General features: G+C 38.8%; 1 protein-coding gene across 2 annotated transcripts in view; it reads right to left on the bottom strand.

The window, feature by feature from the left end:
* The window catches only part of kif6 (kinesin family member 6), a 95,402-nt gene that overhangs the window by 43,572 nt on the left and 37,922 nt on the right, over positions 1-13,908 (bottom strand). For both annotated transcript variants that reach the window (XM_026944259.3, XM_034308143.2), the window contains exon 13: positions 11,912-12,100. In XM_026944259.3, coding sequence (XP_026800060.3) covers positions 11,912-12,100 — 189 coding nt within the window. The remainder of the gene's footprint in view (positions 1-11,911; positions 12,101-13,908) is intronic.

Below are 13,908 nucleotides of genomic sequence, written 5' to 3'. Positions count from 1 at the left end.
TCAGTGTAAGACCTGAAAACATGCCATGCACAAAACAACTGAAGAGTGCATAGAAGAATCTTTTTGCAATTCGACTGAGTCAGTGTCTAACTCAGTGTGGAAAACTCTGTCCGTTATCTAGGCAGCCATTTGGAGCAGTGAAGTCACAGTGCTCTGATGAAAAGTGCAGAAGAAACCAATAACACAAACTTTCAAAATGGCTAATAGCATCTAATGCTTTCCAGAATTATATGGCCATTAATATGACAATAAGTATTAATCAAACCTTCAACTTGCTCAGTGATGAATCTACAGAGCCTTTCAGCAGTTCGCAATCTGAGATCATTAACATGAGACATCTCTTTTTATTTGAGTTGCGTGACCTGGCTGGATTTGAAACCCATGCTCTAAACGCTGACAGGAAACATACTCCAAAAGTTCAACGTCTTTAACACAGTTAGCCGCAGTAGCCCAAATGTACGTCATATGGGATGGTAAAGCACTCTTTCAGCCAGATGATTAATGCACAAAGCAAAACTAATACAGACCTTACGTCTCACATCCACAAAATATGGTGAAATAAGAAGATCTTAAACAGCACAGCCAAATACACTACACTTGCTTACATTTGTCTGGTCTTGAAAAATTATTGGTCAGTATGTAGCCTTATGTACAGTTCACTGCAAACGTTTTCATTCCCTTTCCTGCTGAAACAAGCCAGGAGTTTATTGGGAATTAAGTTTTAAAGATGTTTGTTCATTATAGTATAAGTGTAAGTAACAGAACTGGTGAAGAAGTGTATGTTACGATATTACATTTCTGAAGTAAGGAATAAAACATGGCAAGGTGTGCTGTTATAGGAAAATAATCAATGATAGGGTGGTGTGATGATTATTTTCCAATAACAAAATATCCCAAACGGTTTTATTTCTCTTAATACCACAGCAATTTGCCAATACTGACAATTTTTTTCATGATCAAAAACAAAATGACATGTACGTTTTATCCATTTATAGTTGTGCCTAATGTGGAACTTCTACAAAACAAGTTCCTGGTATGACCTACAGCTCTCCATCCTAAAGACTTTCTGGTGTCAGAAAACTGAAAGTTATAGCTTTACCTCTAATTGTTACAAAGCCCTGACACTGGAGACTCCTTACGTAAGTAACAAATAAACGTTTCTTCAAAGAAAACGTCATAATGTCAAGAATTACATGCGTCAACCATACAAGCCATTATTGCATCAGCCATACAAGTCCCTGCGTAAGGTGCTACAGAAACATTTTATGTTGCAGCTAGAACTACTGTCAGCTGCTGTTATTGAAAATTAATCAACACCTTCTGACCAATCAGATTCGTGAATTCAACAGTGCTGCGCTATAATGTGATATAAATATTGACTTTCATTCAACTTAACTCTAAGGAGTTAGATCACTTGTTGTTATCACTTATATTATAGCAGCTATTAACAGGAGTTCCTTTAAGAGAGGCTCTTTTGTATTCTTGATGTGTGTTATTCTTCTTATACCACAATGAATTGCCAATGATTACAATTTTTTTATTTATTAAAGATCAACATATCACAGATTTTAAACATTTATAGTCACATTTAATGTTATAGAAAGTCTGATACGTGCTACCACTTACATTATAGCAGCTATAAACATCAGCTTTTCTTTTTTTCTCTAACTTGAAGTGGACTGACACTGGAGACTCCTTCTATAAATATTATAAAAATGTCTCCTAACAGAAAACTTCACATATCAATAATTATGTTTTTTTTAATCATTAGCCTCAGATTATGTAGCGCTTCCACCATACGAGTCTCTTTAAATGAGCTGTTACTATAGAAATGGTAACGTATTAGAACGAGTGCATTAATATAACCTGTGATTTGAATTACAGCCAGAACTACTATCAGAGCTGCTGTTATAGAAACAGCGCTGTGGCATAAACTGCTTTATTACTTCCTACAGACACAAGTGCCTATAGGAACATTTTACGACAAACATGCTATTAGATTGGAACTATGAATCAGCGTCTTGTAAACAGAGATAATTATTTGCAGTTAGGCGATCATTCAATCCCAGTAGACAGCATGCTGAAACACTCCACACTGCTGGCTATGTGGTATGCTTTGACTTATTAAGAAAACATTTAACCTCCCATGGATGCCAAACAGAAACACGTCAAACTGGCCTAAATGTTGGACATCTAACGCTGTTTACTCATTCGTGCTGCTTTTGCCTTCGGCATGGAAATCCAACTGCAATGTGAATTCCTTTACCACATTTACAGATTGTGCCTTTTTTAGCCTAAACTCCTACCTTTATCACACAATTTCAATTACACAAACAAGCCCATGTGAGCTGAGTTGTCAGGCTTTTTAGGATTTTTTACTTTTTTTTTTTTTGGAAAATCTTGATTGAAACCAGCAGAACATCCCCTGAAGATGATCTTGCGATAGTCAACCATAACAAAATTCCACAAGAGTCATGCTCAGAAAACAGCCTCATCTTTCTTCCAAAAAACAGAGCATTCCTGAAATAGTTTTCCACAAGCAACATGACATCACACCATAAATGTTCTCTGGGGGGAATGGTGGGGGGACATGTTTTTGCCACAAATGTCAGGTTTGAATTTCTCGGTATTTCATCGGCGTAAACCTAGATGACAATCGGATGAGTAATCAGAGAGCCGTGTTTAATAGGAAACACATCCAGAGAGAGGAGAAAGTACCCAGAGGATCTGCTTCGATGTTTTAAGAGTCTAGAAAAGTGATGAGGATGAAGGCATGAATTATAGATTTGATAGTTGACGGGATGGCATGACCTACATCCTATACATCCCACAGCACCCATCCATCTTATGAACCTGTTTTACATTTCATAAATCTCTCCCTTTAGGAGATATATCCTCAGGAGCAACCTTATTCACAGTCTAGACAGCCGGGTCTGCTATACATATTAGCTTTACACTACACAGTTGGAGCTCTGTTCACAGTAAAGGAAGGTCATCATTGCCGTTTAACATGTATTGTATCACATCAGGGTGACAGGGAGCGCCATGGGCCCATGTGTCAGAGGACCAACCTGCGTTTCTCTTCAAGCTTGCCCTGCAAGAGCACACCGTTTAGAGTGAATAAAGATGTTATTTACAAAACCACGAGACAACCAAAGACGAGAACCATGAATAGATTCAGACAGTTTCCTGGATGTAACACTTCTAGAGGGCATATAGAGTTACTGAGGCCCACAGAATGTTTGAAGCTCTTCAGTTTTAGTGTTCATGGTCAGCCAGGAATGCTTCTTTGTGTTTACAAAAAGGAAAAGGCAGTTTGCGTAAAAGAATCATTATACAACGTCAATCAGGTACACCTGTTATGGAATACAGATGTTGTTCTTTACTTCTTTACCGTAGCAGTGCAATACATCTTGTATGGATATAATAACAAAACGCCAACAATTCATGCATAGAAGAAGGGGAGAAAATATCTCTTTCAGTTGACTTTTGCAGAGACGGAATGGCTTCTACGTAAAGGTCACCCTCATTATGTACTCTTACTGTTAATCTGGGAAGAGCAGAGGCCTGCAATTATCCACCCAAACCCATACTGGCCTCAGGGCTTACAGGAAGCATCTCCAGACCTTAAAATGGCTCACATTTATAGTCAGTTGATCATCACTTCTTAACCTTCTGAGGTTGCATTTACTTCTGGTGAAAACATCAAGGATCTCGTAATAATATACTTATCATTTCTCGTTTTTAGATCAAAGAAATGAGTTGGTCAGTAGGCCAATCAGATGTGGGACGAATTATATCACAAAAGAGTTTTACCTGTAGCACACGGTCATATTCATTTGTTTGCTATTCTTTTTTTCTACTTTCTTTTCTTACTTTTTCTATACCATATTTTTTTGTTATTCATTCATTCATTCTTTCATTTTCAGTAGGCAATCTGGAGCCGGAGGGGCACGGTGGATTCGGAGTGTATCCTGGGTACATTGGGCACAAGGTGGGAATACACCCTGAATGGAATGCCAGTCCACCATGCACACACTCACTCACACATTCTTTCATGCCTAGGGGCTAATTAGTGTAGCCAATCTACCTACTGGCATGTTATTGGGAGATGGGAGGAAAGCAGAAAACCCAGAAGAAATCCACACAGAAATTGGGAGAACATGTGAATAGCCACCCAAGCTCAGAACTCAACAGGGATCCCTGAGACTGTAAGGCGCCAATGTTACCTGCTGCACCACCATGGTGCCATGTTGTTGTTTTTTTTGTTGTGATTGCTGATAATAACTGTGTCTGAAACCTGAAGTTGAATGGCATGATGTTGCCTATAGCCAAAGTGTCCAAATGTGAAAACTTCTACCACCAACTAAGTCACCAAAGGAGTCCTCACACCTCCCTTCATTCCCAAGGCTTTTGCCTTTTTTGTTCTTACTTCCATTCGCTTAATCAATAACATCATAATCTCAGTGTATCTGTGACTCCATTAAACTAGCTCTTTGCTCTCTGTTTATTTATAGCTTACCCTTGTAAGCGATATCTGTGTACATGCAAAATAATTCCCAACAGAAAGAACAACCTTCTGGCAAATATTTTCTGTTTGGCTAATACAGGACGAGACCAAGTTGAAATGTTTAGTTGTTGAATACAGAGACAGGACAATTACAGATAGTTTTTTGCCAAGCATCTATTTTTATCATAGCTACCGGGATGTTAAAAATCATTTACAGCAACATTAAAGGAAAATCCACCCTGAACAATTTGAATATTTATATTATAATTCTGATTCTGATTCTAATTAACAAGTGATCTTCAATGGTGTCCAAGAGTTATTATGTCATGAAAGTCTGAGCTGACTTTTTGTATAAGCTTCTTTAATCAATATGTTGATCTATTTTCACCTTGGTTTTCTACATTATCCACAATGCCATTCAACTACCTGCTGATAGACCTGCCAGTGGAATTTAGCCCCTGATTCATCTCTACCTAAAGAGAGCGATGCAGCAGTGCTTTCCTCCTATAGTCTGTCCAGCTCTCTAATCTCCTAATCTAATCATCCGTACACTCTGCTCAAACACATCAGCTTCCAATGCTACCACCACCATGCTCATCATCTCGTAGATCGCTAACTAGTCGAGTCTCTACTATAACTCAGCACAACTGCGTTGTATTCTGGAACTTTGACTCCAATGTTTGCTGCCTACACTATTTCTACACTATTTCTCATTAATATAACACAGCATGTCACTGGAAAATGGTGAGTGAGGAAAGAAGCTCCTTCTCTTTTTTGCTCTTCTGAAACCTGACTGTTATCCCTTATGTAGCACCAAGTAAACACAATTAATGTGCTTCAGTTAATGTGTTTCTTCAATTAATGTGTACTTTTCCTTTAAGTCCTTTAATACCCATAAAAAATACATGCACATGCTGATCAGCTAACCATTAGGATTCAACCAAAAAGTGTAGTTATGAAATTTTAATAAATACCATAATTACTATAAGTACCATACAAAACACTTTCATAACCCCGTAAGATGAAATGTGAACTGCTGTAGTGGTCGAACAGAACGTGTCTCCTCACTGATAAACCCGTGTCATGACTTTATATGACCATAAACAAGCTTCTATGGCATGAGCACAGGAAGTAGCAGGCATGTGGCCTACAGTATATATGACTGTGGTTAAGGGTGGAGGATGAAGGCCTACTCACTACATCAGTAAAGCTTATACATGGAACAGCACTTGGTTATCCACAATCCTCACATAGCTAGATGGCTGTTTGTGTTTGGGTTGCTCACGTTCTTTGCAACTATAAACCCAAATGTACTGCTGCTGGCTTTTATGTGACAAAATGTGATAAACACAAAAGAATAAACTAAAATGCCCTATATGTATTTTTTTTTAGTAAAAATCTCCACATCTCCTTTTTTCACACTATTGCATTAGCTTGCACATGATGAGTTTTCTCTAAACTCAAAACATTTACATTTCTTTAGCATTTCTCAAAATGAGAGATTAAACTAGAATGAAATCTTTTGGGAACAATCAAAAGCAACACACATTCCTTCGCCAGCTGCTCCGTTCGTGATGTAGGCCTTTGATTAGATTGAAGCAAATTACTTCTGGATAACATCAGGTCCATCCGTTCTGTTTTATGCTGCATGCAAGACAGACGAAACAACACAGGAGTGCTGCAACTGAGAGGAGAACTCCTGCTGTCCTACAAGACAAAGTGTGTAAGACAAAACCTCGACGAAAAGTATAGATCATCTAGCTTGGATATGATTAAACCTTTAAATTGAATCTTTATCCTATTCTGGTTTAAAAAAAATCTTTACAGACCCCTGGATATGGTATTTTAGCAGACGGTTGGAAAAGTTTGCTTTTGATACACATCTTGGTATCAATTATGGCAAAGCATGTAATGCATTAAAGCACACAGCAACATTTAAGAGGAGAAATGTGTATGGATCCTATTTAGGGTGAGCTTATTTTCCGAAATGATAGCACAGCAGAAGCAGCTGGCAGAAAGCCCAGGGGCATCCAACGACTCACTGCTCCTTTACCAGATCCTGCAGTATGGCAGCAATTATGCCAGGTCACAAATGAGATAAACAGTGGGTCCAGGCCAAGGACTCCTTAGTATCACCGCATCCATAAGCAATGTCTGAGAGGAGTCTTTCCTCTCTCTCTAGCTGTGGCTCATGAGCTCATAGCCTGTGTTTCCATCACTGAGGTTCTCGTCCAAATTTGGTCATTCAAGTATGCAAATGTGATTCATATTGTACGCAATGGTGTTGTTAAATCCCTTTGTAAACATGGTTTAATGTAAAACGTTTTTACAAAAACCAGTGCAGACGAAGATGATTCAAAATCAAATTCTGGGGCTTTCAAGGACTTCTCAAGCACTAATATTTTGTTTTGAAGCAGTACACAAAAGATGTCATTCACTTGCAGTTTTCAGACACCAAGAATTAGTTCATCAGTCAGTTAGCTATTACAAACTAGAGCAGTGAGTATTAAGTTCAAGCATTTTTATGTAGTTTGTGTAGCCATTTCTCTGCAAAATCAATAGATTAATATATTACAAATTTATCTTCAATAATATGCTAGTATTATATCCATTCATCTTTATCCTAGTCAAGGTCACGGTGGTTCCTGGCAATCCCAGGAACCCTGGGCGTGAGGTCGGAATACACCCCGGACCATGTACATATACATTCACATCTATGGGCAAGTCGGTGTAGCCAATCCACCTACCAGCATTTTCTTGGGAGGTGGAGAAGCCAGAGAACCTACAGAAAATGCACATCCACATGGGAAGAGGCAACATTACCTTCTATGCTACCATGCCACCCTTTGTATTACATGCATTTATTTAATTCTGGTGTTTCTTAAGCACTTTGCCACAATGTGTCCGGTTTTCCATTGCTTCTGTTTCTAAAAGGAGCTTGCTAATCAGGGGCAGCCTAGAAGTAGAACCACTGCTCTTTCAAATCGACAGGTGGTTCAAGCACCTTACAAGCCACCTCTGGTTGGCTCTTGCTAGAGCTGTATCAGGCACATCCCACTGCATGGAAACCCCAGGACAGACCCAGGACCTGCTGGAGAGGTTATGTCTCACAGTTGGCTTGGGAACATCTGGGGATCCACCAAGAGGAGCTGAAATCTATGGATGGGGATAGAGACGTCTGGGCTGACATCTTTAGCCTGTTGCCACTGTGACATCCATTAGGAAAGGTGGAAGAATAATGAACAAATGCTACAGTCAAAAAAGCCAAAAGGTACATTCAGGTACATCAAGCACCTTGTGCGAACCCTCTGCACAGTATTGCTCATCTATCATTCTGATGTCTTGGCATTTCAGACATTAAAGTTATCCCTAGTAACTGAGTACTTCTTTCTTAAGTAAAAAATGTTACATGAATTGGATAAATGTTTTCCCCATTTTCCAATCCACTTCCACATACAGGAGCTCACAGATGCCCAAGATTGGCTAATACTGCAGTGATTGACAGGGGACAGAGTAACATCATCCCTCCCACCCAGAAAGCATGACTAATTTTGCTCTTTAGTCTCCTGGCCACAGATGGCTGTGGCACTACTGGGATTCAAACTCGCAATCTCCCTCCAACAGAGCAAACATTTTTTCTGTTGTGTGAGAATGATGAGATGATCACAACAGAATCTTGGATGAACACACTATGTGATAACGTGTTCTCTATGCCAGATGAAGACCCTCTAATGATTGAAATGCAGTTAAAGAAAATGACTACGTTCTGCTTACATGATCAATGTTTTCATGGCCATTTCTCAGCAAACCTATATATCACGATAAATATTGTGTCTTAGAAATGTCTTCAAGTATTTTGATATGAATTTTTTGGTCACATCTCCCACCCTTAATAGCTATTTGTCTTAGAAAGCCTATCATGATGCCTCATGCAGATATATCCACTATTTGTCAGGAATGACAAATTATGTTATCTCGTTGCATGTACATATGAAAAGATTTTTGAATGTTCTGTAGCAAGTGTCATGGTAAAATAAAGTAAGTTAGATATTCAGTTCTAGGGGTGAAAAGAGGGTCAGTGAAACAAACCTGCAAGGTTAAAACATACCTAAAGCTCATTTAAAACTTCCATATGTTACGGTATACATATGGATTTTATAAGGAACTGTATGCGTTCTCATGGCAAAAATGTCATGGCAAAAATGTCAGTATTAGAACTGCGGTGAAGGTGTATTGGGATGCATGTTAAAGACACAACTATAAAAAGGAGTACAGTCTGAAGTGTACAAAGTCTGCTAGAATTCAAAAGGAACATGGTCATGGACAACGAATGACTCGTTTGCATAAAGAGATATATTCTTCTTTAACATGCAAGCCATGCTCTCTTCTGCAATTCAACCTTCTGTAAACCACAAGGTGAGGTCTACGCGACCAGGATCTCCAACACAACACGGCAGCATCGTTATATCGTAATCAAAAGCAGAATGCTTACCATCTGGTGAAGCATTTTCTGGCAGTGGGACATACCATGTAAATATCCATCACTTGCAGAGAAGGGAAATGTCTCTGAAAATGTCATTTAAGGAGAGCATATTTGCCTCCAAGGACCTTTGCCAAAAAGCAGCCCTGTAGGTTTCTGAATGTTCCAAGTCAACAGCATTCTGCAGACTTTGCAATATTACGGATTCCTTCATGTTTTTTTCTCTAAGGCTGACACTTCTTAAGTGTTAAACAAACCCCAGAGTTCCAGTTTAATGGTCAACATTTAAACATCTCCATATTTCATTCATGTCAAATAAGGCTATACTTTCAAGTCTCGACCATTCGCTCTTCCTCTGTCGGCACAAGTGTGTTTATAGTTGGCCACACTGGCCTCACTGCGATTTATTACTGCACGTGTTGGCGGAAACTAGAAAGAAATATGGCTGATACATTTCAGGGGAAACCTGGTCAGTACGTTCAATAATAAACCACTGTTGTCAAAAACGTTTAGACTGCAACCCATTGCTAATTCATGATGTGTCATAAGGTTGTGTGTACAGAAGCAGAGGGCTTTGTGTAAAGGGAAAAAAAAAACCCAAAGAAAACCTAGAAATTCCTAAGCAAATTACTGAACAGCTGCACTGTAAAGATCACCTCTGTATTAGCTGTGATGCATTGGACAACAGCTGGAATGCAGTCAGAGGAGGAATGTTTAAAGCAAACTTGGGTAACTATGAAATGACATGATATGATATCTGATAACGCAAGCACAGTTTTCTTGAGAGAAATCTGAGACAAATGTGCAGCAGAAAGCAGAATGCACACACACACACACACACACAATGTCCACACATATATCTTTATAAACACAGCACTTCAGCGTTGTCCGTTAGCTGCCATGCATCACAGCTTGATGAGTGACTGATTCTCTCCTAACTAGAACTGGACAGCATCCAAGCATGTGTTTGTTTGTTAATAATCTCCTCTTTCTGAGCCCTGCTTGCAATTACTGGTCCTATTACCGAACTGGGCATCATTAGCCAAAAATGTCCAGGAAAAACTGGGTGATCCAGGGCCTGTGGTGGAGCACACAGGAGCAACGGCTCGGTTCTGGAGTTGCTGGCTTGCACTGAATCCCCAAAGCCATGATCATGGTAATTATCAGAGCTGAGGTTTATCATTATTTTAAAGGCTCTACCAAACCACACTGAAAGAAGGAGAGCCAAACACATGGCAGTTGATGAAGAGGATCTATGCCTCTGGCTCCTTTCACTGCAGTTCTGAAAAGCAGGAAGATCTGCTGTTCCAATTTCATACTCCACCCAGCTAATGGAAAATGTCGACAGGTTCTTAGAAGGTTAGCCTCTAATAAGTAAGGAATAAAACACGACTGGGCAGTGTGACGCTGACACCACCCCAAAGTTGATCAAAGTATGCCCTGAGGTATTTTATTCACCTTATACTACAGCAATTTGTTAACAGTTTTTAAAAATTTATTCACACTATTTTTAGTCTATTTACAGTTATATTTAATGTTGTCGCAGCTATAAAGCGTCATTCCCTCACCAGCCTCTTTTGTCTCCCTCTTGAAGCTAGTAAGACAACAAAATATATCTTGTCATGTTGCCAAGAAACCACAAAGCCCTCCATCCTGAAGACCTTCCCTGTATCAGAATACTTAAAGTAACAAGTTTACTTTGGACTATGACAAAGCACTGACACTGGAGACTCCTTCCAAAAATCCTAAATAAATGTCTCCTCAGAGAAAACCTCAGCATATAAACACATTTTTTTAAATCCATTTATGTGATTAAGTCCATCATACAAGTCTCCCTGTATCTTGTTACTATAGAAAAGATAGAGTATTAGAATGAGCACATTAATATAAACCTGCGATTTGATTTACAGCTGACACTAATGTCAGAGATGCTGTTATAGATAATGAATCACCTTATGACCAATCAGAATCCAGAAATAACACTAGTTCTAACAATATCTAATGGTTTGCTTCACAATATTTAGAATATTGCTCACACAATGTTAGTGTTAATAAACTTCATACAAAATGGAAATGTTTACTTCTTCTCAGAACACCTGGAATAAACGACAAACTTCCTAAGTTTCTAAAACCATAACACCAAGAAAACGTTCTCCTAACCTAAAATTGTTAGCTGGGCAGGCTTTAGCTTTGAGCAAATGGCTCTGTTAAGCAACCGTCAGGTTTCTGGGTAAATTCTTCAAGTCTATTGCTTCTCACAGCAGTTAACACAATGAAAGGAACCCTTGCATTGTCATGTAGTAGGAATTTTCAGGCCCTGGTATCAACAGCAGAAGCAGAGGTTCAGTGTGCTGCCTTTGTGGCGTTGTCCATCATACACAAAAAATAATAAATTTGAAGACAAAGGCTTTTTTTTTTTTTCACAAAGACGGCCTGCATGTGTTCACTGAAAATAAGCAAATGCAAACTAACACCAGAAGAATGCCGTGGCATTCACAATCCTGAGACGACGCACTGGGACTTCCTTTTGAAATATTTCCGGACCATTTGCTTCCCTTCTTTTAATCTATTGTGCTCTAAACTGAAATCCATGAAGCTGTGAACATTCCATTAAGTTTTCATTATGATCATGGAACTTTTTTGTTTATGAGTACGACTGGGTGGCCAGAATCATTGCAAGAAGATGTAGAGCATGACTGTGGCTCAGAGAGAATAGACTGTTCGAGCATGAACAATTACCAAACAATACACAGAAGATCAGTCAGGTCAAGCAATGAACCCTACTCTTATAATTCACACCAAATGTGTCATCAGGCCTTCAGATTAAACACAATGACATTTAGTGAGCTTTTGGGTTAGCTAAATGTAAATGTAGTGATGTAATGCAGAGAAACTTTGTAGAAGTGTGTTTGATCGCTCACCATTTTGCTTGCACTTTACATGTTCAGCATGTATGGAGTCCTGTGAAGCTTCACGCTTTAATGTTTTCTCAGCGTGCATGCTAGAGGATGATGATTGGAGTGAGCTTTGTGAGCCGCTGAATTTTGCCAATTGAGCGTTGGCTTCTTGAACCTTCCGCTTCTCTTTCTTCAGCATGCTCACTAGAATACCTAAAAAGCTTTGGTTAAGAATCATACTCTGGAAAAATGTTAACAGGAAACAGATTTTTTCATTGTAATTGTTTTATCCTGCTCAGCGTCATGGTGAATCCTGAGCTTATCCCAGGAAACAAAGTGGGAATACACCCTGGATGGGACGCAAGTCCTGCCATAGACCAGATATTTTCAGTCATATCCACACAGATACAATGTCCTCATCTTCAAATAACTGTTCTGTTGTATCAGGTGCTTAGCTGGAATGAAAAGCTGCAGCCACACTGGCCTGTTGTGGATAAGATTGAACACCGCTGCCTCGGTCAATCTTACATGGAATATTTTGAGAGACGAAAGTCTCTACAGAAACAGCAGAAAAAGCTGTAAAATAAGCCAAGGGACAACTTTTTCATTTTTATACCATAGAAGGAGATATTTAATCACGACTCTTATAGAAACCACTTGTTTTATGGCTTCCACATTCTTTTCTTATTTTATCATGTGGGACACGACAGCATCTAGTTTAGGCTCCCAAAAAACGAAGCTGGTCAGCAAACACAAACTCATAATTCCCCATGTCTGTAAGACAGCTTGCCTCTCAACATTAAGATAAATGACTCAGTATTTTTAGGGCAGAAAACATTTTCATATGTCTTCTGTGGAAACAAAATCCTGGGACAGTGAGGTCATCTGACTGCTTCTTTATTAAGTCAAACATGCTGCAACACATTTATTGCAATTTATATTTATATAAGATTATGAAAGTATATATATTTTTTTAATTTTGGTGGACCAGAATAATTAAAAAAAAAAAATAAAATAATAAAAATAAATTTTAAAAAATCAGAACATTCGGACACATGTTCTGGTAGTGACTGGTAGTGATGATGTACTCCAACTATAGAGTAAGTGGGCAAATGTTTTTGCAAGTACAGTATATCCCTCAGCAAGGTCTGCATCAGGGGACATGCAAGTCTCAGAGCCCTGCCAATATGTTCAAATTACTATGACTGCACCAGTAACATGAAAATTGATGCCAAGGTCCTTAAAAATCTTGTCAAATAGCTAGAGGAAACAGCTCTAAAATGTTTTTAAAGGTATATTAGGACTTCCTGATGAGAACTTCACAACATATACAAGAGGTTAAATTTGTCTTGTCTCTACTTTCATTTAGCTTGTTTAAGTTGTTCCAGAAAGCGTGCATGATAATATCATAAAATCACAAAGAAGCAGACTGATGGTTTTATCATTCGGTTCAGTGCGGCTGAAACTGATGCAGATGTTTTCGAATACTAGTGTGTCATTTTGACAAGGCCACACTATAGCAGCAGAAGATGAACTTCAGATTACCTCTCTCCATCCAAAATACACAAATCTGAAATGTCAGCACGATAACCTGCTGTTTACTTTGGAGATAAACTTGCACCAACAGACGATCGAGTCGCCGTCTGAATTTTCCACCGTACGGAGGCAGACGTAACGACACAGGGCGATGCGGTTGACATGCTAATTTCCCCCAAAACCCCAAATATGTGAAATTTCACCCTTAAACAAGCAAAATTATGGTTAACTAGGTATAAGAACTTTCAACAGGAAGGAGATGTAATGTTGGAATTTTATGTAGCCCTGATTATTTACACATAAATCACACCACGTTATATTTTATAATTCATGGTTTAACTTCATGAAACTGCTTCCTATATTCCATTCATTATTCTCTCATGAAATACAGACATCCCATGGTGCTTTTTGAGGTCTTGCAGAAGGAGCATGGTTTGGCCAGTTTACAGCAGCAAAAAGAAAGTCATTTTGGGGGGATTTTTATG

This window comes from Pangasianodon hypophthalmus, chromosome 10, assembly GCF_027358585.1.
Source record: "Pangasianodon hypophthalmus isolate fPanHyp1 chromosome 10, fPanHyp1.pri, whole genome shotgun sequence".
Lineage (NCBI taxonomy): Eukaryota > Metazoa > Chordata > Actinopteri > Siluriformes > Pangasiidae > Pangasianodon > Pangasianodon hypophthalmus.
Note: the sequence above shows the minus strand (reverse complement) of the source record. Positions and strands in the feature narration are given on the sequence as shown.